Source organism: Diceros bicornis, chromosome 30, assembly GCF_020826845.1.
Source record: "Diceros bicornis minor isolate mBicDic1 chromosome 30, mDicBic1.mat.cur, whole genome shotgun sequence".
NCBI lineage: Eukaryota > Metazoa > Chordata > Mammalia > Perissodactyla > Rhinocerotidae > Diceros > Diceros bicornis.
Window position 1 is genome coordinate 4,676,570 of NC_080769.1, and position 26,713 is coordinate 4,703,282.

Below are 26,713 nucleotides of genomic sequence, written 5' to 3' on the forward strand. Positions count from 1 at the left end.
TTTCCTCACTTCCTTTAGTTCTCTGTTTTCCTTAAGCTCTTTGAGCATATTTAAGACTGTTGTTTTAGTCATTGTCTACTAAGTCTGAAGCCTCTGTTTCTTTAGGGTGTGTTTCAGGAAATTTGTGATTTATTTTGTTCCTTTGAGTGGGCCATGTTTCCCAGTTTCTTTGTATGCCTCATGATCTTTTGTTGAAAATTGGGTATTTGAAAAAACAGCCACATCTCCTACTCTTTACAGCCTGATTCCGTGCGGGGGAAGACCTCTACTATCAGCTTGGCATGAAAGCCTAAGGTCTTCTCAGGCCTCTTCTGGGCATGGGTTTTCCCCGGGTCTGTAGGTGTGTTTTTTTCCCTCCCAATTCCCCTGTATAAATGGCTGCTTGTAAATGTATTAATTTCCCTAAGAGTCTCACAAGCCCAAATTGTGTAAGAAGATCTTTTGAGCACCCTCTTACTGATACAGCCCATTGTCATTTATGGTTTGCAGTCATCCTTATTACTACAATTCATTACACCCTTCTCTTTGACTACAGATGCCATCCTGGTAGTCTTTGACAAGATGGCACTGACGAAGCCATGATATAAGTTTTTGGTGTTATGAATAAATGAGAAATTAGTTTCATGACAAAAATTATAACTATAGAATAAAAAATAAAATTTGAGGAAAAAATACTTGTACACACATGGTGATATTAACTCGGAATGTATAATGATTAATTTGACAAAATTACAAGTTGATCTGAAAATCCACAGTTGCAATGAGATGTTTTAATACATCCTATCAGGAAATGGAAAAAATAATATTTGTTAGTATACAAGTTGTCTGGAACAGTTAATAAAATATTTCTAAGAAACATTTACAGAATCAACAAACCAAAAAATAAACATTGTTTTAAATCACACACAAATATAAGTGAAAATGTACTGAGGAATTATGTTCAGCTGTGAGTAATCAGAAACACCCACAATCTGCCTGATAAGAGAAAGATGCTAATTCTCACATGGAAGGACTGGGTCAGAGCAGCAGAGGAACAAACTCCCATGTGATTCCTTTTGACTGCATCATTGTAGCTGAGTTGGTGGAATCAGGAACATATAGTCACTACAGTATTAACAGAACAAGGTGTTTACTATACAAATTAGACCTTATACAAATATAATCTAAAGAGTGGAGTCAGTACTTCAGAGAGCATTCTCAAACTGTGTCAGATCTTGCTGTGGAACTTATGGAGGTATCTGTTGAAACCTACAGCTCTGAAAAAATAGAAACCAGGTAGTCACTGTTGGTTTTGAGAACACTCTTGGCTGGCAGGGCAAAGAATCAGGAAAATGGGCTGGAAGACAGTGTATTCGAAAATCCTACGCATCTTCTCTCTTTGTACCATGGTTCCCAAAACTAAGGCCTTCTTTGCTTCGGCAAATCTCATGCAAGTGAGGCTACTGGTGAATTCTAACATGGAACCATAAAAAGAACAAGTTCTAGAAAATGTAGGTTACAACATTAGCCATATTGACATAATACATTCCAGGAGAGCCATCTCCAATTCTACATTTTACTGTCCTATCACAGGTCTCTTTTCTTTTTTTTTGTGAGGAAGATCAGCACTGTGCTAACATCCGATGCCAATCCTCCTCTTTTTTGCTGAGGAATATTGGCCCTCAGCTAACATCCATGCCCATCTTCCTCCACTTTATATGGGATGCCGCCACAGCATGGCTTGACAAGCAGTGCGTCAGTGCGCACCTGGGATCCGAACCTGCGAACCCTAGGGCCGCCAAAGCAGGGAGTGCACACTTAACTGCTGTGCCACTGGGCAGGCCCCACAGGTCTCTTTTCTTAATGTAAAGTCTATTATCCAAAGCATAGTCAGAAGCAATGATAAAGAATAAATGGAAAAGATGCAAATAGTAATTCAAGTGAGATTATACTCAATGATAAACTTTGCATACTTACAAATTTATGCCAACTATTTATTAGCAAGGAAAATGGAAATAAGGCTCTTCTGATGAAAGAAAAAGAAAGCTTTTCTCATAAGAAAGGAGGACTATTTATAATGGGTAAGGAATATCCAGCACCTGCCACACGAGGCCAATAGGAAAATCCCAACAAATACCAAAATGTCATTTTTCAATGGTCCCTCACAGAACAATTAAAATATTATACTAAAATAACACAAAATTATAGAAAATTAAATCCACTTGCATATTAGAAATACTCTCTAATTCACCCATGGATTCAAGACTTCAAAATGGAAAGACAAAAATTTTATTAACTGATTTAAGAGAAAAAAACACTACCTATTAAATTTATGTACTAGGGCTGGCCCTGTGGCTTAGTGGTTAAGTGCACGCACTCTACTACTGGCGGCCTGGGTTTGGATCCTGGGCACGAACTGGCGCACTGCTTGTCCGGCCATGCTGAGGCGGCGTCCCACATACAGCAACTAGAAAGGATGTGCAACTATGACATACAACTACTGGGGCCTTGGGAAGAAAAAGGGACAAAAAAAGAGGAGGAGGATTGGCAATAGATGTTAGCTCAGGGCCAGTCTTCCTCAGCAAAAATAAATAAATTTATGTACTAATGCTTAAAGCGTACCTAGAGAATTATCTCATCTCAATGTTTATTTGCGAAAGTATGAAGTAGAAATCCAGAGATCCACTCTAAGAATGAGGCACTGATAAAGACAACGTATTTATAATTTTGAAAATTAATAAACAGAAAACTCATGTAAAATGGAGTGAGGAGGCCAGAGGGGGAGCTCTCATGTCCTTCAATGACTGCAGAGCCCAAAAGGAAGAAGAAAGACTTCCTCTTCTTCCCCAGCAACAGCTCAGCTGATGAGAGGCTGTCACAATCAGCCAATGAAAAGCCACTACACTCTGAACTCCCAGTCTCCTCCAATGGACTCTTTGTTTACAACAGCCCTCCCAACTTCCTCATCCCCTCTATACACGAGTTTCTCCTCCCCTTGTTGCTCAGTGCTTGCATATGGTTCACCATGGTTGCAGATCCTGAATTGTAATTCTTTGCTATCAAGAATAAATCCATTTTTGCTGGAGAAATAAAGGACTATTTGCTTAAGGTTATCATGATCTTACAACAGTTCTTTCACATTCTGAATTTTATGGCTTATTATACATGAGTTAATTTGCATCAGGCTTTCTCCTATTACTTACATTTATAGGATTTCTCTCCAGTGGGAGTTTTCACATGACTTCGAAAGTATTTGTTAAAATTGAAACCTTTCTTCTAGTTTTCACATTTATAGGCTTGCTATCCATTGTGCTTTCTCATCACATGGCTTTTTAAGGATGAGGGCCAATTAAAAGCTTTCCCACAATGCTTACATTTAAGAGGTCTCTCTCCAGTGTGAGTTCTTTCATGGCTTTGAAATGTGCTGGGACGACTGAAGGCTTTCCCACATTCTTTACATTTATAGGGTTTCTCTCCAGTGTGCACTCTCATGTGTCCTCGAAAGACTGTGTGATAAATGAAGGCTTTTCCACATTCCTTACATTCATAGGGTTTCTCTCCAGTGTGAGTTCTTTCATGCACTTGAAAGGATTGGAGATAACTGAAGGCTTTTCCACATTTCTTACATTCATAGGGTTTCTCTCCAGTGTGAGTTCTTTCATGTATTCTAAATGTACTGGGATTATTGAATGCTTTTCCGCATTCTTTACATTTATAAGGTCCATCTCCTGTGTGCAATATCATGTGTGTTCGAATACTTGTGATGTAAGTGAAGGTTTTCCCACATACCTTGCATGCATAGGGTTTCTCTCCAGTGTGAGTTCTTTCATGTATTTGTAAATCTAGAGATGAACTAAAGATTTTCCTACATTTTTTACATTCATAAGGATTCTCAGTGTGTGTCCTTTCATGCCTTTGAACAGACTGGCGGTAACTGAAAGCTTTCCCACATTTATTACATGTAAAGGGTTTCTGTCCATTGTGATTTCTTTCATGTTTTTGAAAAGACTGGCGATAAATGAAGGCTTTTCCACATTTTTTACATTCATAGGGTTTCTCTCCAGTGTGAGTCCATTCATGTCTTTGAATTGATTGGTGAAAACTGAAGGTTTTCCCACATTCCTTACATTTAAAGGGTTTCTTTCCATTGTGATTTCTTTCATGTTTTTGAAAAGATTGGAGATAACTGAAGGCTTTTCCACATTCTTTACATTTATATGGCTTCTCTCCAGATTCCTGATACTCATATGGTTTGTGTTGGGTGTGACATCTGATGTGCCTATTAAGGGATGAATGACGCACAAAGACTTTTCCACACACACTGCATTCACATGGTTTTACTCCAATAGGAGGTTTTTTGTTCAGATTAAGACTTAGAATCTGGCTGATGGTTTCTCCACACTGACTACCTTCTTTACTTTCACAGAGTCTCTCTCCCATAGTACTTCTATAAAAAATGAGAAGCACATTATGAATGGTTTATTAATGAGTTTATGTTTATTAATCGGTATTAGAATTACATTTTTATCATTTATGTTTATGTTTTTTGCCTTGTCTGAATTGTTTGAAAGTGAATAAACTGAATGATCTACAAGAGGGCTCGACTATAGTTATTTTCAAAACAGTGACAGTCATCTGTGGGCTTTAAAATACTGTTTCCAAGTGAACTATTTTGTAAACACTGAACATATCATATTTAAGAAAACATTTTTGGTGAAAATTTTCAAAAAATTTATTAGAAACTGGGCTTATATACTTTGCTTTTTAAAAAAAATTTCATGATATACTAAGATTCTCTTGTGGGATGCTGCTTTCTCTTGTGAGTGCAACTCACCTTAGATTTCTCCCTTGGATTTTGTACTGATCTTCAATGTCATGATAGTCCCATTTTTTCCCTAAAATACAGACCCAGAAAAATCATTAAAAATTATTAGAAATTACAGAAAAATTATTAGATTCTAGGTCCATGATGAGCTGTGACCATGCCTAGTTTATTTACCAAACTATTCCCTTTCCACCTTCCACATCTTATAACAGTGTTGATAAGCAAGAAATACTTGTTTTCTAACTGACTAAGTGAAGGAATGTCCTCATTCTTACCTACTGAGGCCAAGTTCCTGAAGGTTTCCTGCATCACATCTCTGTAGAGTTTCTTCTGCAAAGGGTTCAGCAGAGCCCACTCCTCCAGGGTGAACTTCACAGCCACATCTTCAAAGGCCACTGGGTCCTAAACCATCCCACGTACGTGTAGAGAATGGATGAGACTGACAGCACTGGGGATCTATACTTAATTCATAAGAAGTTCATGTATGACCTCAAAACATTGATTCTATGGCTTGGTCGTCAGAACTCTTATTCTCTGTACACATTCAATTCCTCATAAACATAACTGCTCATGAACACATAGAAATTATTTCCACATTTTTACTCTGATCACTTCAAGTCTTATTGCTCTCTAATGGCAGAGTCTAGAACACCCTGAAGAAATGAAAGTCAAGTGTCACTTAACAAGGGGGATACATTCTGAGAAATGCATCATTAGGCAATTTTGTCATTGTGTGAACTTCACAGAGTCTACTTATACAAACCTAGATGGTATAGCCCACTACACACCTAGGCTATATAGTGCTTATCTTACGGGACCACTGTTGTATATGAGGTCTGTTGTTGACAAAAATGTCATTATGCAGCATATGACTGTAATGCTATAAAAATAAAAAAATGTTTCCATTTTAAGACCATCAATTCCTTGTGAGAGGGCCGGCCCTGTGGCTTGGTGGTTAAGTGCGTGCGCTGCAATGCTGGTGACCCCGGGTTCGGATCCCGGGTGCGCATTGAGGCACTACTTCTCCGTCCATCCTGAGGCCGAGTCCCACATACAGCAACTAGAAGGATGTGCAGCTATGACATACAACTATCTACTGGGGCTTTGGGGGGAAAAAATAAAATAAATAAATAAATAAATAAAATCTTAATTCCTTGTGAGAAAAACACTTTGATCTCCTTCCTTCTTATCTACCATATCACTCAGCACTCCACGAGGCACATGGTCAAATATGGATAAGATTTTAATGAATAAAACACAGTGAAGAACTGGAAGCTTTTTCTTCCATTCCCACCACCAAACATGAGAAGCCAGGAGGCTTATGGAGATCCAACTTGCAACAAGGTCCAGCTGGCCATGCTGTCCGGAAATACTCCAGGCCAGAAGGAGTCAGTTTTCAGCTGGCTGAATAAAAATATTCTTATGGACAATTATTAATTTTAACTTGTTTGTTTAATATTTATCACAATACTCATTCCAACTGTCCCATTTCATGAAGCTGGCAAGTTAATCAGAAGTTAGAGCTCAGGCATGAGGAAGAAGGCATATATACCCATGGGCCTTAGGGTTGCTTCCTACCAATTTTCAGCACACATACACGTGAAGTGAGCACAAGTGAGGCCACCTTGTTATACTACATGGCCCCAGCCCCTCCTCTGTGTCACTACTTGCTGCTCTGCATATACTCTAAAAAGTTCACATGCTCTCCTGATTTATGGCCTCTGCTTAAGTATGTACTCCGCAATAGCTTGATACATTAAAAACTTTGTTCTATGAGTTTCTCTCCAGGAACAGGCTGACCACAGGCAAGAAACACACCTACAAGGTATCCATCACAGCTGACAGAAGGATGGAACTATGTGATGCCTGGAGTCCATCATGCCTGGAGACCAACATCCTTGGACCCCCTCCTTACTGCTCATTTTCCGTATATAACTGCCTCAAGATTCTGTAATCTTTGAAGATTTCTTTTTGAGACATTAATCTGCCATCTTCCTGATTTTGCTGGCTAATCAAATTAAAACTTCCTTTCTTGATCTCTAGCTTGCTGTGATTAACTGGCTCAGACTGTGGTGAGCAGAGCAAGCCTATTGCCTGGTAACACACATATTGAGATGCTAAGATGACGGAAAAGCTCTTTCCAGCAGAACCGTAACAGTGTATCCCTGGGCCTTGCTGATCTTAAGAAACCAGATAAGAGTTGTAGCTTGCAAGTGAGTTCATTGAAGTCCACAATGGAGACTCCTTCTGAGTCTGGACTTTTGTTACAGGAGAGAGTGCCTACATGATCAGCCCTCAAAAAACACTGCACACTGAGTCCCTAATGAACTTCCCTGGTAGAAAATACTACACGTGTGTTGTCACAACTTTTGCTTGGGAAACTGAGCTCACCTTACATGATTACAGTAAGAGAGAACATTTGGAAGCTTGCACCTAGTTTCCCTCTAATCAAATTTAATTAAGTACTAAATAGACTAATGAAAGATAATTAACTATCCTAATATAAAAATTGAAAAAATTTTTTGGTAATGTCAAGGCAGAATGAAATAAGTGGAAAGATGGCACATGTTCTTAAAAAGAACTCCATGCATCAAGATGTTACCGATCCCAAATTATATCTTTATAAAATTTCATAAATCCCCCAAACAGACTTTTCAGGAGTCAACAAAAGTACTTCTCCAGGGCCGGCCCTGTGGCTTAGTGGTTAAGTGCGTGCGCTCTGCTACTCGCGGCCCAGGTTCAGATCCTGGGCGCACACTGATGCACTGCCTGTCCGGCCGTGCTGAGGCTGTGTCCCACGTACAGCAACCAGCAGGATGTGCAACTATGACATACAACTATCTACTGGGGCTTTGGGGAAGAAAAAGGAGGAGGATTGGCAATAGGTGTTAGCTCAGAGCCGGTCTTCCTCAGCAAAAAAAAAGTACTTCTCCAAACTTAATAGGAAGAACAAATGTAGAACGAAGGTCAGTCTTTGAAGAACAAGGTAATAATGACTTGCCTAACATACATCAAAGATTTTCAAACTATAGTATTCCAGTCAGCATAGTATTAGCAGAGAGATAAACAGATCAAGGGAAAGCAAGAGTCTTCCACGGGCCAGCGTGTGTATGGAAAGTTGGTCAAGGACAGAGCAGCATTGCAGGGCAGTGGCAGACACCATGAACACTTGAATACATGGGGCAGGGACAAACCATTTCCTAATTGGAAAATGCACTGTATTCCTCTCTATTCCAAGGACAATAATAAATTTATTGTAGATTTAAATGTGAAAGATAAAACTAAAACACTTTCAGAAGTAAGGTAATTGTATTTTTGATGCAAGTATAGGGAGAATTTTCTCATACAAGAAAGAGTGAGCCATAAAGGAAGAGACTGACAAACTCAAATATATTAAAATTAAGAGAGTTAACAAACAATGAAGTGGGAGAAAAACATCTGTAATAAATGTGATATAAGATTTTATTTATTTATTCTTTTTGTGAGGAAGATCAGCCCTGAGCTAACACCTATTGCCAATCCTCCTCCTTTTTCCCCCCAAAGCCCCAGTAGATAGTTGTATGTCATAGTTGCACATCCTTCTAGTTGCTGAGTGTGGGATGCAGCCTCAGCATGCCCAGAGAAGCGGTGCGTCAGTGCGTGCCCAGGATCTGAACCCAGGCCGCCAGTACCGGAGCGTGTGCACTTAACCACTAAGCCACGGGGCCAGCCCTCCATTAATACTCTTATATTCAAAGTTCAAAGGAGGCAAAACTAAAAGAACACTGCTTAGTGAAAAATAAAAGATGCTAAAGGTAGGAAGAATAACCAAAGAATCAGGACATTGATCACTGAAAGGGCAAGATGGAGATAAATCAGAGAAGAGAACATCAGGAGATTCTAACTACCCAAGGCCCATTTCTGAATTTTGATGATTATTCCAAGGCTATTATATTGCTATTATTAAATCTTGCCAAAAGCCATTTTGTACATTCTTTTCTGAATATATTTGATGATAAAAATTTAAAGAATTAATTAAGTTTGGAGAAGAACATGATTTGTATATCTTTGTTTGCCCTGTAACACGGCAATCTGAGTTTTAATTCACAGTTTTGGCAGCAAAAATTGGTAACAAGCCAAGTGTCCATTTGGAAAGAATAGGTTACATAAGCTCATCATTATATGTACCTTTAGAAATACAAAGAGTGGCATATATTGATATGTAGCGATCTGTGAGTTTTATCAACAGAACAATTAAGCAAAATGTACTGCAATGTATATACCATGTTATCTTTTCTATAACTGTTATGGTCACTTGGCAGAGGCAGATGAACCCCACCCAAGGTTTGTTTGAGATGTAGAGATGGATGACACCACACATATGCCAAGAATTACCAGACCAGAAACTGAAAACAATCATGATTAATATGCTAAGGGCTCTAAGAGTGGACAACATGCAGGAAGAGATGGGTAATGTAAGCAGAGATGGAACCCTAAGAAAGAATCATAAGGGAATGCAAGAAATAAAAAACACTAACAAAAATGAAGAATGCCATTGAGGGGTTCATCAATGCACTGGAAATGACCAAGAAAAGAATCAGGGAGCTTAAAGAAGTATCAATAGAATCTTCCAATCTGAAATGCAAAGATTAAAAAAAGAGCAAAAATGACCAAACAGAATATCCAGAATATCTGGATAATATCCAGTTATCCAGAATAACTGTGGGACAATTACATAATGGGAATACCTAAAGAATAAGTAAGAAAAAAAGGAACAGAAAAAAGAAATGAGTGAAGCAATAGTGACTGAGATTTTCCTAAAATTAATGAAAAACACGAAAAGCACAAATTCAGGAAGCTCAGAGAACACTAAGCAGGACAAATACTAAGAAAGGTACACCCAGGTATACCATATTCAAAATGGAGAGAAATCAAAGACAAAGAGAAAATACTGTAAGAAGCCAGAAAAGAAAAAACACCTTACTTATAGAGAAACAAGGATAAGAATCAAATTGGATCTCTTTTCATAAACCATGCATGCAAGAAGGGAGCGCTGTGAAATAAAGTGATGAAAGAAAAAACAATACAACTAGAACCCTGTATTGAGCAAAAATTATCCTTTAAAAGTGAGGGAGATGGGGCTGGCCTGGTGGCATAGCGGTTAAGTTCACATGTTCCACTTTGGTGGCCTGGGGTTCACTGGTTTGGATCCTGGGTGCAGACCTACTCACCACTCATCTAGCCAGGCTGAGGCAGTGTCCCACATAGAAGAACTAGAAGGACCTACAACTAGGATACACAACTATGTACTGGGGCTTTGGGGAGAAAAAAGAAAAAGAGGAAGATTGGCAACAGATGTTAGCTCAGGGTGAATCTTCCTCAAAAAAACCCAAAATAAATAAATCCAGGAGAAATTACTTAAAAAAAAATGAGGGAGAAATAAAGATTTTCTGAGACAAATAAAAATTGAGAGAATTTGTCACTAGGACACCTACTCTGCAACAAATGTTCAAGAAATTCATCAGAAAGAAAGAAAATGGTGGGAAAAAAAGGTAGAGCATTACAGAAAGAATGCATGAAGGTAAAATAAAATCATTTGTTTTTCTTCTTCTTAATTAATCTGACATATAGCTGTTCAAAATAATAAAAGTAACAACATATTCAGTAATTGTAGCTTTTGGATAAGTGAAATGAATGATAGCAATGTTACAAGGGACAGGAAAGGAGGAATTGGAACACGCTGTTATGAAGTACTTGCACATCCAGTGAAATGGTGTAACGTTACACGAGAGAGGACTTGGGTTAGTAGTAATGTCTACTGCAAAATCAAGGGCAACCACTAAACAAGTTCTAAAAACATATAACTGATATACTAAGAAAGTAGAAAAAATGGACTCAGGCAAAATGCTCAATTAAAGCCACAAAAGGCAGAAAAAAGGTGGAAGACAAAAAAGGAAAGAAAGAACAAGGGCAACAAACAGAAAACACAAAAAATTATAGTAGATATTAATCCAACTAGATCAATAATCACTTTAAAAGTCAATGGTCTAAGTACAAGTGAAAGAAACTGTCACAGCAGATAAAAAAATAAGTATATGTTGTCTACAAGAAACATACTTTAAATATAAAGACAGTTAAAGGATGAAGATATACAATGCTAACAGTAAACAAAAGAAAGCTGGCATAGCGCTATGAATTTCAGACAATATAGACTTCAGAGCAAGGAAAACTCACAAGGATAAAGAGGGGCATTATGTAATGATAAAGGGTGAGAGGTCCAGGAAGATACAGCAGTCCTTCACATCTATGTGCAAACAGCACTGTGGCAAAATACATGAGGCAAAACTGATAGGACTGCAGCAGAAATAGATGAATCCACTATCATAACCAGCGACGTCAACACCTCCCTACTAGCAATTAATAAGAGTTCCAGCAGGCAGAAAATCGGGAAGGACATATTTGAATTGAACAGCACCATCAAACAACCAGATTTAATTGAAATTCAAGAAATACTTCATGTAACAGCAGCAGAATACATATTCTTCTCCAGCTCACGTGAAACATTCTGGGACATAAAACACACCTTAACGGATTTGAAAGAATAGAAATCATACAAAATACACTCTCAGATCAAAACGGTATCAATCTAGAAATCAATAAGAGAAAGACAGTTGGGGAACTCCCAAATACTTGGAGATTATATGCCACACTTCTAAATAACACATGAATAAAAGAAGTCTTGTGTGTGTGTGTGAGGAAGATCAGCCCTGAGCTAACATCCATGCTAATCCTCCTCTTTTTGCTGAGGAAGACCAGCCCTGACCTAACATCTATTGCCAATCCTCCTCCTTTTTTCCCCCTTTTTCTCTCCAAAGCCCCAGTAGGTAGTTGTATGTCATAGTTGCACATCCTTCTAGTTGCTGTATGTGGGACGCCACCTCAGCGTGGCTGGATAAGTGGTGGGTCAGTGCGCGCCTGGGATCCGAACCTGAGCTGCCAGTAGCGAAGCATGGGCACTTAACCGCTAAGCCACGGGGCCGGCCCTAAAAGAAGTCTTAAGAGCAATAAAAAATTATTTTGAATTAAGTGAAAATATAACTCATCAAAGTTTGTGGGATGTAGCAAAAGCAGTGCCCAGAGGGAAATTTACACCACTGAATGCATACAAAAGAAGACAGACCTGTAATCAATGATGTAAATATCTACCTTAGGAAATTACAAAAAGAAAAGCAGGGCCGGCCCCTGGCTTAGCGGTTAAGTGCACGCGCTCCGCTGCTGGCGGCCCGGGTTCGGATCCCGGGTGCCCACGGATGCACCACTTCTCCGGCCATGCTGAGGCTGCGTCCCACATACAGCAACTAGAAGGATGTGCAGCTATGACATACAACTATCTACTGGGGCTTTGGGGGGAAAAAATAAATGAATAAAAAAAAAGAAAAGCAAATTAAATCTAAAGTAAGTACAAGAAAAGAAATAAAAATTAGAAATCAATGTAATTGTGTGAAATCAACAGAGAAAATTAACAAAACCAAAAGCTAGTTCTTTGAAAAGATTAATAAAATTGATAAACATCAAGCTAACTGAGAAGAAAAAGAGGGAAGACAGAAATTATTAATCCCAGAAATGAAAGGATTTTATTGAGGTATATGAATACCTCATTTTATTGCTCTTCACTTTATTGTGCTTCGTCGATTTTGCATTTTTTACAAGATCTCCACCAGCAAAAAGATAATGAGTCACTGAAGGCTCAGATGATGGTTAGCATTTTTTAGCAACAAAATATTTTTTAATTAAGGTATGTAAATTGTTTTTTTAGACACAATGCTTATTGCACATTTAATAGACTACAACATAGTGTAAGTATAACTTTTATATACACTGGGAAACTAAAAAATTCGTGTGACTTGCTTTATTGCAATATTTGCTTTATTGCAGTGGCCTGGAATTGAACCCGCAATATCTCCAAGGTGCGCCTATAAACGGAAATGAAAAAGCATTCGACCAAACCCAACATCCATTTATGATAGCAAACAAAGAAAAGAAGGGAACTTCCTCTTCTTGACAAAAAACATCTACAAGAAATGTGCAGCTAAAATCATACTTAATGATGAGAAACTAGATGTTTTCCTGGTAAGATCACTTCTATTCAACATTGTACAGGAAGTCCTAGCTAATGAAACAAGATAAGAAAAGGAAATAAAAGGCATACAGAATGGGAAATAAGAAATAAAACTGTCTGTATTGCATATGATATGATTGTCTATGAAGAAAATCTCAAAGAATCCACAACAAAGAAAATTCCTAGAACTAATAAGACTATAGAAAGGTTGAAAGATACAATGGGAATATACATAAGTCAATGCTTTCCTATAGAGCCATACAAATATAGTCAACTGATCTCTGACAAAGGACCAAAGGCAATTCAATGGAGAAAAAAGAGTCTTCAACAAATAGTGCTGGAAAACTGGACATCCACATGCAAAACAAACAAACAAAAAAGAATCTAGACACAGATAGACCTTACACATTTCACAAAAAGGAACACAGATCTAAAATGTAATGCAAAACTATCAAACTCCTAGAAAATAACATAGGAGGAAATCTAGGTGACCTCAGGTTAGGTGATGAATTTTTAGATACAACACCAAAAGCAAGATCCATGCAAGAAAAAAAGTGGTAAGTTTGACTTCATTAAAATGAAAAACTGCTGCTCTGCAAAAGACAATGTTCAGAGATTGAAAAGACAAGCCACAGCCTGGGAGAAAATCTTTGCAAAACACTTAACTGAAAAAAGACTGGTATCTAAAATATTCAAAAAACTCTTAAAACTCAACATAAGAAGAACCCAATTAAAAATAAGCAAAAGATGTGAACACACACCTCACCAAAGAAAATATACCGATGGTAAATAAGCACATGAAAAGACGCAGGGAATTGCAAATAAAACAATGAGATAATCACTACACTCTTATTGGAATAGCTAAAATTCAAAACACTGAGAACACCAAATGATGGCAACGATCTGGAGCACAGGAGCCCTCATTCCCTGCTGGTGGGAAGGGACACTGGTATGCCTCCTTTGGAAGAAAGGCAGTTTCTTAAAAAAATTAAACATACTTTACCATAGGATCTAGCAATCACACTCTTTACCCAAATAAGTTGAAAGCTTATATTCACACAAAAACCTGCACAGCAATGTTTATAGGGGTTTTATTAATAATTGCCAAAACCTAAAGTTAACCAAGATATCCTTCAATAGGTGAGTGGATAAGCAATCCATGATCCATCCATCTGATGAGATGAGCCCAGCACTGCGTAACTGAGAAGTGAAATGAGCGCCTTGGTTGCTATCAGGAGTGTCTGCAAGTCTGACTTGGATAAGGAGTGTCCTGGTGAGGCCTTGTACTGTGCACTTAGTATAAGTGGAGACAAGCATTACGTTGATTTCTCTTTTGGGTATCTGTCAGGCAAGAGATTCTCAGAGTTCTTTTACCACAAAGGGGAACTCTTAGAGAACGACCCAAGAGTCTGTAAATGTGTATGGATGGAGGTAATTGTTGGCCAGAGCTCAGATGACTGCCTGATGTTTGGTCAGCTGTCCAAACTGGGTCCCATCCTTCATCAGGCATGTCCCCAGTTAAGGAATGAAAAGCAACAACTCTGCGTGAGCAGACTGTGGTGATGTCATCTAAAGCCCAAGAACTCTCCATCGCTGTTCACTCAGCTAAACCCAAGGAAATCCCCAGGGAGCCAAAAGCTCTGGGAGAGGAGTGACCTCCTTTAGCACCACGGCATCTGGCGAGGGATGGGGGAGAGGAGAGGCCACCTCCTCCTGCAGGTGGGATATGCCAGAGAGCCAAGGTGTGGCTCTATTATGTTGCAAGGTCTTGGTAGCTGTGCTGAGCTCACAGGATGCTGTTTCCAGGTTCCAAGGCATAATGGGTGGAGGGTCACATGCTCAGGGCCTGGGAGAGCCTCTATTTCCTGAAGAGTCCAGTACTTGGTGACAATTGCGGCTCTAATGACATATAGTGTGGGGCTGAGGAGAGCAGTTTCTTGCATCAGAAGCCTATGGACAACTTAAGGCTATCATGGTAGCTCCAGAAGGCATGGCAGGAGGTCACTGAAGACTATCTTGAAGGACACTCCGAGGGTACTAGCAAGAGTCCCTGTTGTATGGCAATTTAAACACAGTCTAGAGCCGTCTGTGTTAGGGATGCCCCCAAGGTGGGCCAATTTGCAAGTAACAGCATAAATGGGCTCAAGTAAAAGCAAGGAATATGTTATCTCCAGACCCAAAACAATCTAGACAATGTCACGGGTGCTGAGAGGGACAACAGCTATTTCACCGTGTCAGGGAGGGAGCCGCCCCTTGTTTAACAAATAATTTTCAGAAATTTAACCAAGATGTCAGGGCCTCTCACTTTATGTATGGGTAATGGCCCATCTGCTTTTTGTGAGCTCCTTTGTTCAGTGTTTGTATGTCCTGAATGAATGTCAAATGAACTTTCTCAGAGGAGGATGTCATTAGCATAATATCAGACATGTGCTCCTGGAGCAAGGTGGGTGCAGTTCAGAACCTCCCTGCAGGGCCGGCCCGGTGGCTTAGCAGTTAAGTGTGCGCACTCCGCTGCTGGCGGCCCGGGTTTGGATCCCGGGTGCGCACTGACGCACCGCTTCTCTGGCCATGCTGAGGCCGTGTCTCACATACAGCAACTAGAAGGATGTGCAGCTATGACATACAACTATCTACCGGGGCTTTGGAGGGAAAATAAATAAATAAAATCTTTAAAAAAAAAACCTCCCTGCAGAGGCTGTGTGCACAGGCAACGGTGTTGAGGTTCCCTGAGGGTAACCCTGTAAAGGTGTGTCATGTCCCTTCAGAGGGGAAGGCCAAGTGCAGCCGAGAGGCTGTGGACACAGCACTGAACAGAACAGACTGAGCCTAATCTGTGAGAGCAGAATGTTTACCAGGTGCTGATTGGGTGGAGTCAGTAACTTCCGTAATGTTGGGGACAGGGTATAGGGCTGTATTTGCTGTGACCACAGCCTCCAGGGTGCAGTAATCCACTGTGAGGTGTCATTCGTTCTTCCAGGTTTAAGAACAGGCCAAATTTGGCTGTTCAAAGGAGAAGCACTGGGGTAATTCCCCCCTCACTAAAGAGGTTTTGTATTGTGGTTTTGTTTTTGTAAATTTTTTTTTTCCCTTTTTCTCCCCAAAGCCCCAGTAGATAGTTGTATGTCATAGTTGCACATCCTTCTAGTTGCTGTATGTGGGACGTCGCCTCAGCATGGCCGGAGAAGCGGTGTGTCAGTGCGCGCCCAGGAACTGAACCCGGGCCGCCAGTAGCGGAGCGCGCACACTTAACCGCTAAGCCACGGGGCCGGCCCCTGTAAATATTTTTAAATTTCTTATGTTATGATGTTTGACATCTTACAAAATCTTTTTGGCTGGGGAGACACTGCCCCTCCCCAGGCTTGCCTTTGATATGCAAAGTAAATAATCCAGAGCCAGACCTCCTCCACCTGGCCTTAACCCATCGTCAGGAATTTTCAGTCTTGCCCCCATCCCATAATGCTAGAGGTCAGATCCAGGGCTCACACCCTGCTGGGACCCATCCACTGGAAATTGTCCATGGGCCAGACAGTTACTCCTCTGATATGGGAACCATTTCAGCCTGGACTTCATAACAAATCAAGAAACCCTGTCAGGTGCAGCTGCGTACTACTCTGCTGACTGTGGTCTAATTACTCCTGGTCTGGTTGCTTTCACTGGTTTACAATCAGAAGGCCCAAAGCCTGCAAGGAAGCCATCGTTTCAACCAAACATGGCAAATGCGGAAACCCAAATCAACTGGAGTGGGTACCCACTCGGAAGGGATACTCCAGTTCCACATCCCAGATGACATCACTCTGGCCCAGGAGGTCACCGCTGGAGAGGACATCGCCTCAGACGACATCGCCTCAGCCCAAGGTTCACCTTTGGAGATGTCTTCACCCCTGTGCTGGAGACAACTTCATCGTGACACTAAAACCTCCGCCCCAGTGACCTTATGGACTGTCTCTCCTAAGACATGAATTGGACACAAGACTATTGCTTTTCTTCCTTTAATACAGGGATTCTATTATGTTTCTGAGCTTACTGTCTGCTTAGCCCACGATCCTGGTATATTCCTTGCTCTCTGCTAAAATGGACACCCCTACACTCCCATGCCTAGAGGGAAATCCAGCATAAGTTACTACCATCTGCACCATTCTAAAAAATTAATGGAGCCCCACGAGGCACCTGCCTCTTATCAGTCAACCCCTCAACCCCTGGTAAGAGGACCACTCACTCCCCAGTGCCTTCTACCATTCTCCTCTAGCTTTCCACCATGACCACCACAACCACTCCTTCCCTTTAATTACACACAAATACTACTCATCTTTACAGGTTACCGTGCAAAGGGGCAGGATCTGCTTGCCGCAAGACAAAAGCTAATTGTCAAGAGGCAAGATGGTGGCAGAGAAAAGGCATTTTATTAAGCAATAAGCTAGCAAATCAGATGGTGGACTAGCATCCTAAAGATGGTGGACTAGCATCCTAAAGAACTATCTTAAGGGGGGCACAGAATCTTGAAGCAGTGATATAGGGGAGGGGGTTATAGAGGAGGGGGTTACAAATGTTGACCTTCTGGTGTTACAGACTGGGAGTGCCACACCAGATCTTTCAGTGTCACTGATGATGGCTATCAGCATAGACTCTCTGACTGGGAGTCATCACATTCCTAAGGAACTCAAAAGAACAAAGTGATTAATGTCTTATCGCAGCTGGGAGGTACAAACACAAGCAGGGGTCATAAAATCTACGGAGCAGGTAGATCTCCTGGAGGGTGCATATCCAGCTGGGTTAGTTAGTCAGAGGTCATTCAAAGTTACAATAGGGCTTCTTTTCTACAACGTGGCTTCCCTCATGTTAACCTTATCTTGAGCCGGTATCACACATACTTTACTAACTTATCATTGCATACCCTCCCACCACAGAACTGCCACCTTGACCTGAGCACATCCTAACACACTGTACAACTCCACCAAGATAATGTTAGAGACTCCCCAAATTTCAGACTGATTTTAGCTAACGCCATGTCATGGGTAACTTAGCTACGGGCTGGCCTGCAGAGACTCCTTCGATCTCTACTTGTGTTCCTCTTCAATTCTCATAATAAACTATTTCCTATGCTGCTCAGGGCAACATATGTCCAACTCTCTAAACATCTCACTACCATCACCTGAAACTTTCCTTAATATGATGACAAAACATCAGACGACCAATTGTATTGTAAATATTTTTAATTTTCTGTACATTATGATGTTTCGACATCTTAAAATACCTTTCTGGCTGGGGAGAGACTGCCCCTCCCTGGGCTAGCCAATTTTAAGAGATAGCAAAGCGCCCAGCTGGGCACATGCTTTTAATATGCAAACTAACCAATCCTGAGCCCACCTCCTCTCTCTGGCCAGTGCACCCCTGGAAGCAATATTCTCCTGCCTTAATCATCCCAGGGCCAGGAGCCAGGCAACTAGGGACCACCTCCACAGCCCAAAGCCCACCAAAATTATTCAAACTAGCCAATCCTAAACTGCCCACTCTGCCCTGCCTTGCCTTTCCTGGAGGAACACCAACAACGGCTGTAGCCTAAACACTATCCACCCCCCAGTCTTCTGCCTCCTAACGGCCCTGGTATCTTCCCCATGTGGCCCTGCATGGCAAGGTGTGGCTTGCTGTGCAGTGTGAGTGCCTGACAATAAGGCACTTTATTGACTGTAATGTGAGTGCCTGACGTTAAGCTTTTGATTGCTGAGGCATCCATTTCAAAGACACCCACCTCACCAGCTACACAACTAGATAAAGAGCCAGGCTGCCCCACCCATGAAGTTCCCCATTTAGAAAGCCCTGGCTGGGCCGGCCTGTGGCTTAGCAGTTGAGTTCGGATCCCGGGCGTGCACTGACGCACCGCTTCTCCGGCCATGCTGAGGCCGCATCCCACATACAGCAACTAGAAGGATGTGCAGCTATGACATACAACTATCTACTGGGGCTTTGGGGGGAAAAAATAAATAAATAAAAAAAAAAAAAAAAAAAAAGAAATCCCTGGGTGACACAGATAACTGACAGCTTGAGTGACCCTGCTTTTCCCATCCTGTGCTTTAATTCTCACTCTCACGTTTTAAGTTCACCAACAAAGAGTGAACCCGCAGAACCCTAGCCATCCCCACCCTTGAACCCCAATAAAGGCAGAGCCCCCTGGTCTGCTCATGCTCTCCCTCCCCCGCTTGGGCATGCCACTATTAAAAAGAAACGACAGGCCCAAAATGGAGTCACTTGTGCTAAGCCTATCAAGATTTAATTGCAGTTGCAACCTCCCACAGGAATGTAGTCTTAACTGGTCAGTCTGGAATTTTCTGGTCAGCACCAATGAGGTAATCCCCCGAAAGACCCTTTTTGTACCCAAAGGAAGGTGACCTCACCTGAAACAACCTTGTTCCACTCCCTCTCTGCCTTTGAAAACCTTTCCTTTCTGTAGCCCTTTGGAGCTCCTTTCTGTTTGCTAGATGGAATGCTGCCCAACTCATGAATCATTCAATAGAGCCAATTAGATCTTCAACTTTTACTCAGTTCAATTGTTGTTATTTAATACCAGGTATCCTCCAGGACCGTGGGTAATAAGTCTTGTTCCTCAAAGCTCCCTGACAGTTGCTGCTGAAGTGCGTCTTGTAATCATACTAAGAACCACAGGGTCCAGCCCAGCTACAACATCAGCTCCAGTGGGGGAGCTGTCTGTGGGGACAGCTACACGCAGCATGGGCGCCCCAGGTATTCGTAGCTAACAAATTTTGGCATCACTAGTGCTAGGCTGAGACTGATATGAAATAATGTGAGTATAATATGTTTTTTTCTTCCTGAGCCTCTCCTCAGTCTTCTGCTGTGGCTGCACCTGACTATCTCAAGGAATACAAATTCAAGGCCCTGTTTAATTTACCTTGGGCCACATTAACTAACTTAACTGGGGAGTAAAGGTGTGTGGGGTTCCAGGTCAACCAATTTCTAAGTGCCAAAGACTTAATTTAATTTACAACTCATTGGTTCAGAGCCTCCCTGCTTAGTGGGGATATTTTAGGATAACAGTGCTAGAAACACGGGAACTTAGGCAAGACAACGGTTCTGATGGTTAACGCAAGGATATACCCATTTGTCCTCTATATTATATTCAGTAACTGCCTTATGATCATCAGGGGCACCTTGCTTAAATTTAGTGGGATCCCAGGTATAACTATAATTTGGTCCCTAGTAATGATTAATTGTATGAAGCTTTGTAAATTAGTGCATTATAGCAGATGGTAAAATTAATATAGAACTTACACTGTGGAGGCCCAAAAGCCAAGTGGTGTACCTTCATCTTTTTTGTTGCGTAAATTCTCTCAGTATATTTTGGATTTCCATTTGGGTCAAATTGTGGACATTTGTTTCAGTATTTTTCTTTTTTGTTCCCTCCCTCTTGTTCTTCCCTGTTTTGTTTTCTTTGTCACGGGATATACTTCAGGGGAGGGAGTGCCTCTCTACTCCGGTATTTATGAATTTTTTCCTCCCAAGAGCCTCAAAACAGTGCTATCAGGGTTAGGAGCCCCCCATTTGACAATTAGTTGCTTTATAGTGTTTCAGGACCCCAGGCTTAAACTGGTTTTGCTGTGCCACAGGGGTGCCATGGGTGTTGTCCCCTGTCACCCTGAGGGTCAGGGTCTTCGTTGCAGGAGAGGCAGGGCCAGCAGCAGAGGTCCTTAATAATCCTGGTGAGCCCTCTGCTATCAGGAGTGTGGTCTCAGCCCACCATCTACCTGTTGCCTTTCCTCCTGTCTTGTAGTTTTTTCTTTCTCTTTTTAAAGTAATTCCTCTTTCAAGAGTGACCACCTGATGGACCCACTCTTGCACAGAGTATAGTCGCCCCGCTCCCATTCCCACCCTGTACTTTGGGGCCAACCCAGCATCACTCACGGCTTTGCCCTAAACGTACAGATAGGTCCTGGCCAAGACATTAACCCAGGACCACTTTAGGGAGGACCCCAATCCCATACTCCTGCTCCCAAACAATAAGGAATTATCTGAATATACAGTCCAGGCTTGACAGGGCCCAACACTGCAACGTGGGGCAGCACAGCTCACAGCACAGGCTCCCCAGCAAGCAGCAGCCCACAGTGCAGGCCGCCACCAGGCAGCAGAGCAGGTGAGCAAGTCAGAGCAGGAGAAGACAGACCCACGGGTGGGGGTCATGTCTGGACACACTGCTCAGGGCACCAACTGTTATGGTCACTGCAGAGGGGTGGGTTCCTTGTTGAGACTGATGCCAGTGTGGAGCGCGCGCACACACACACAGGGTAGGAAAAGGCTTAGGACTCACATAATAGGGGTCTGAGGGGGAGGGCAGGTCAGCCTCTCAAGCAGCTCTGGAAGGGCTCAGAAAGCAAGAAATGGAGCCTGGCCTGGGTGTGCACTGGGCTTGGGGGTGGGGCCAGGGCAAGAGTTCTGCACACAGGCAGGGGCTTGTGTGGTGGCATCTCCTGCCTGCTCCAGAGGAGAGAACACCCAGGCTTTCTCATCAGCTTGTCCAAGGGGAAGAGGGTGGGGTGAGGCTGAAGCTGTGAGCAGTCATGCAGAAATGTGGAGTCTGACTGCTCACTACAAGGACAAAGTAGGTAAGAAAAATACGCATTCTAGATTGATTTATATAAAGAATCACTAACAGGAGGCTCAAGAAATGATCCACACTGGTTATCTGAGGGGGGCTGAAGCAAGAGCACTGGAGGGGACCAGGATGTTCCAGCAGAGTCTACTTTAGACCCTCTTATCTCACAGATTTCTGCTAATTTTCACATGCATTATTATTTAAAATAAACTGAGGAATTGACAGCATATTTTACTACTGAATAGTTTTTATTTACAATTTATTTTGCTGGGCTGGCCCCGTGGCTTAGCGGTTAAGTGCGCGCGCTCCGCTGCTGGCGGCCCGGGGGGTTCGGATCCCGGGTGCGGTGGGTTCAGATCCCGGGTGCGCACCGACGCACCGCTTCTCCGGCCATGCTGAGGCCGCGTCCCACATACAGCAACTAGAAGGATGTGCAGCTATGACATACAACTATCTACTGGGGCTTAGGGGGAAAAAATAAATAAATAAAATTATATAATTTATTTTGCTTTTTAAATTTAATTTTAAATTAACTTAGTTTTAACTTTTCTACATAGGAAACCATTCTAGAATTTAACCCTTTCTTTAAACACTAATGGTTATAAAACTGCAAACCATACAACATGTAAAATTTCAAATTGCTTTCTAACTAAAATGACAAGCTGTATTCTACTATATCTCACACAGGGGGATATTTTCAGGAATGAGAAGCATGTTATAATTCATTAGGGGTTTGGGTTTAGCCCCTTAAATGTAGTAGGATTTTCAAAGATTTACATAAGCTTTGAGTAATTTTCCTCATATTAAGATAAAAATTCAACCACATTTTCCTCACATCCATTAAAAAAGGAATCTGTTTGCCTCAGGAAGAGTATAACCTTTTAAATGTCAAAGTTCTCTAGGGACATGGACACACACAATGATCTAAAGATGGAAAATGCACCTGAGAACTTAAATACACCCGTCTCACGTCTTGAGGTTCTGTTGCCTAAAAGGAACCAAAATTCTATTTGGTTCCACAATTTTCTTGCCTTAATAACATCATATCTTTCAATCAACTTACATTTTCAAAGCCCAAGAAACTAAAAATGTTACATAGTCACACAGGGAATAAAATTACATAGTGCTAAGGAAAACTAGAGTTAAAGGGTCTCAATATCCAATAGATAAAGGAATCCAAAGGAAAAAAACACAAATATTCCAATCAGATCAGACAAGCAGCCTGTTTCTCCAGAGTAAGGAAGGAAAACCCACATTCAGAAGGTTCAACACCTTCCCAAGTTTAGGGTCCACCCTTTTCCCAAGAGGTGAGGGTGGGGCACCTGAGCAGCCACAGGAATGAACTCTGGGGGGTCCACACACGCTCCTCTGCCCTGGAAATAATGGAAACACGCCCTCTTCCAGGCTTCCATTCTTGCAAGTGGCAAGTGAGAAAACTCTCAGCAGGGGTCAGTTTAAGGTTCTGACACAAATGAACTGTCAAGTCCATAAACCCTTCTCCAGGACACAACTCCTGACTTTCACAGACTTTCTCAACGTGCACAAATTACACTCCGAATGTACCTACATTGTGGATGCAAAACTCAAATCTAATGTCTAAAACAAGCCCAAGTAAACCACAGTTACAACCTCAGAAAGGGCATAACTCCCTACCCCCACCAGCACGTGCACCCCCAGCTTTCCAGGGCTCTGCAGCTCCTCTCAGTATAGAGGCTCCTTCCATGGGGGGGTGTGAGCAGTAGGACACCTGCAGGGGGAGGCTCCCCAGGAAAAACTCCGCCTCAAGTACTTCCCTTTGCAGGCCCAAGGGGACCTTAGCTTAGATCCACTGCCCTCAGGCTCTGCCCCCCCTGGAGGTGCTCTGGAACACCAATGATATTTTATTTTTTTATATAATTTTATTTATTTTTTCCCCCAAAGCCCCAGTAGATAGTTGTATGTCATAGCTGCACATCCTTCTAGTTGCTGCATGTGGGACGTGGCCTCAGCATGGCCGGAGAAGCGGTGCGTTGGTGCGCGCCCGGGATCCGAACCCGGGCCGCCAGGAGCGGAGCGTGCGCACTTAACCGCTAAGCCACGGGGCCGGCCCCAGCAATGATATTTTAAATGACACAAACCCAGTGCTTGGTGAACCAGCAAATTCACTCAAACCCAGTGTTTGTGTGGAGAGGATGGAAGAAAACTGTAAGGCACTTTTTCCAGTTCAACCAGAAAACTCACAAATATCTATTCTTTCAGAAAGTGAAGATGTCAGTGAATTATTACTTCCATGGGAAGAAACTGTTTTGTAAACAATTTATCATATTAGAACACTTCTAGGTGTTGTAAGTCTAAGCCCTGGAATTCCATTTGAAAACATCCAAAAGTAAAGAACAGACCTCAGAAACTTACTACACAAGCTTAGGGATAGAAAAAAAGGAAAAGAATTTTTAACAAATGCAAAGAAATACTGGAATATTTTATTTTCTCTGAAATTCACCTCTTTCTGCGTCTTTGAAAATATTTTATACTCTCTTTCAAGCTCTACTGATTGAACAAAATTTACATTTATTGAAAAACAGGCTGAAATAAGTGAATAAATCTTTTCAGAGTGACAAACCAGGGAGAGGCAGTGCTGACAGGACAGATCACCCAGGAAAGTTTCTCAAGATGAACCTCCACCCAAAGATTTCCCATGGGCTGTCTGTGCCCAGAAAGATCCGAGGAGGAGGGGCACAAGGATTTCATGCAACGTGGTTTCAGGTGGTTAATCTCTGATTCCCTGTTATGTAAAATCTCCACAGACAAAAAAATAAATCTTTAAAAAGAGCCATTAATGGCTCTGTGGTAAAATGATAATTAAAATACTGCGTCTGTTTGAAATGTACCGTGGAAGATGAATAGTTGATAACGATGCCGTGAACTGGAGACAGGAAGTTGGCTTTGGGAATGCGGGGAGGGATCTGGAAATTTAGGGATTTATTGCCAGTCCTAAGAAGAGGTAGGCTGGGGGGAGAGGGTCGTGGATTTGAGATCCTGCTCCCCAAATATTTGGAAAACTCGGGAGAAAACGGGTGCCCCTGGGGAGGAAGGAGGGACTGGGCACCCCATAGACCACAGCTCCTCCCAAGCAGGAGCCCCGGAGACCGAGTCCGACTGTCCCCGATGACCCTCCCCGTGGTCACCGCACCATCTGGGGACACGCGGGGCTGCGGGCGCAGAGCTGCCCAGAGAGGCTCCGGGGCCCAAGTCGCCGCGCGCAGTGAGCACAGGACGCCCGGGGTCCCGGCTGCCGGCCCCGCCCCCACGCTGCGGCCGGAGGGGACTGAGGTCCGAGCGGCGCCCCCGCGGACTCGGGTCCGCAGACTCGGAGGTGACCGCGGGGAGTCCGGTCCCGCCACGGCCGGTTCCGACCAGCCCTCCTTCCCGTCCTGGGCCACCTGGCCGCGCACTCACCATTTCCCGGCTGCCGGCGTCGTCCCTACGGCTCCCGCGGCCTGTGCAGGCCACAGCGCGACAGAGGCTGCCGCAGAGCCACCGGGGCCGTTAAAGGCACGTGAGTCGGGAACCGGACGCAGGCCGGAGAGAGTAGGGACGCCCACGCCGTTTACGGAGCGTCGCCCCACCCACCTGCCTCTGCGGCGGCCCTGATTGGACAGCTCGCAAGGCCCCGCCCCCACCGTGCCCCAGTAACGGCAGGCCAGAATCCGCGCTGCCAGTGATATTTGCATTTCAACAGAACTAGTTCGAGACCCCTTGTCGGACCCTGCAGCCCCTTCTGAACGCAGGAAACAAGTGTGCACAGGGAATTCCAGAGACTGTTTCCAGACGGAGCTAAGCCCTTGTCCAGAGCAAGAGGAGCGCCCAGGTGGGGCCAGACTGGCACAGGAGGCGCTGATGTCCTACCGGGGTCAGCGTCTAAAGACAATGCTGCAAGGCCACTCATGGAACTGTGACCTTTGTTTACGATCGCACTTTAAAATGACCTTATCATACATAATAAAGAGTCTGGCTCCATCTTCATCCTTGACTCTTTTTTTTTTTTTAATTTTATTTATTTATTTTTTTTCCCCCAAAGCCCCAGTAGATAGTTGTATGGTCATAGCTGCACATCCTTCTAGTTGCTGTATGTGGGACACGGCCTCAGCATGGCTGGAGAAGCGGTGCGTCGGTGCGCGCCCACGTCCGGATCGAACCCAGGCCACCAGCAGCGGAGCACGTGCACTTAACCGCCAAGCCACAGGGCCAGACCCATCCTTGACTCTTGACAGCTGGAGTCTTCCACCCCACTTCCCCACTCCCACACATGTGGTTCTTTAGATAAAGATCCCGGGGGTCTTGAGAGAACTTGGCTCTGGTGGGAAGTTGGAACAGACAGCCTTAGTCTGAGTGCAGGGACTCTTCTCAGACCAACCACAAGCTACGAGACATGTTCAATAAAACTCTCAAGTGTACATTTTACAATGGATGGAAATTTATTTTACATCAGTTTTTGAGCGTTTCCCTAGAGAACTTTGAAATGCAAACAGCTATGATATCCCTAAGGCAATTGGATTCTTATTTTTACTGACATAAAAAAAATAATAGGGGACAGCCCTGTGGCATAGCAGTTAACTTCGTGTGCTCCGCTTTGGGTTTGCAGGTTCACATCCCAGGCATGGACCGATGCACCGCTTGTCAAGCCATGCTGTGGTGGTGTCCCACATAAAGAAGAGGAAGATGGGCGGATGTTAGCCCAGGGCCAATCCTCCTCAGCAAAAAGAGGGGGGTTGGCAATGGATGTTACCTTAGGGCTAATCTTCCTCACACACACACACCCACCCACACACACACACACACAAAATAATAATAATAATAAAAAATGTAAATGTAATATGTAAATTTGGACTGTACCTGGAAACTCTTAATATGCTTAACAGATTGTATCAAAACTCCGAATGCATTTATTTATTTTAAAAGCTTTATTGATATATAATACACATATTATATAATGGACCCCTTTAAAGTTCCAATGGCTTCAGTATATTTACAGATACATGCAATCATCACCAGTCAATTTTAGAACATTTCCATCACCTCAAAAGAAACTCCTCTCTCTAGCTGTCACTCTCCTAACTTCCCATCTTCCTCCTCCAAGCTCCAATTCCAGGCAATCACTAATCTACTTTCTGTTTCTATAGATTTCCCTATTCTAGACTTTCATGTCAATGGAATTACATAATATGTGCTCTTT

General features: G+C 42.7%; 1 protein-coding gene across 1 annotated transcript; it reads right to left on the reverse strand.

Moving 5' to 3' along the window:
* Positions 1–791: 791 nt before the first annotated feature.
* Positions 792–25,021, reverse strand: LOC131394344 (zinc finger protein 709-like). Its single transcript, XM_058525627.1, has 4 exons — positions 24,937–25,021; positions 5,080–5,206; positions 4,814–4,874; positions 792–4,426 (listed from the first exon to the last, which is right to left on the reverse strand). Exons 1-4 carry the CDS (start codon positions 24,937–24,939, stop codon positions 3,280–3,282), a joined length of 1,338 nt encoding a protein of 445 aa, XP_058381610.1. The 5' UTR covers positions 24,940–25,021; the 3' UTR covers positions 792–3,279.
* Positions 25,022–26,713: the final 1,692 nt, after the last annotated feature.

Excerpts from the sequence above, each read along its gene's own strand:
- LOC131394344 (XM_058525627.1), bottom strand. Across the intron at positions 4,875-5,079 it reads CAGGAACTTGGCCTCAGTAG|GGAAAAAATGGGACTATCAT; the intron begins GTAAGAATGAGG and ends TCTGTATTTTAG. Across the intron at positions 4,427-4,813 it reads ATCCAAGGGAGAAATCTAAG|AAGTACTATGGGAGAGAGAC; the intron begins GTGAGTTGCACT and ends CATTTTTTATAG.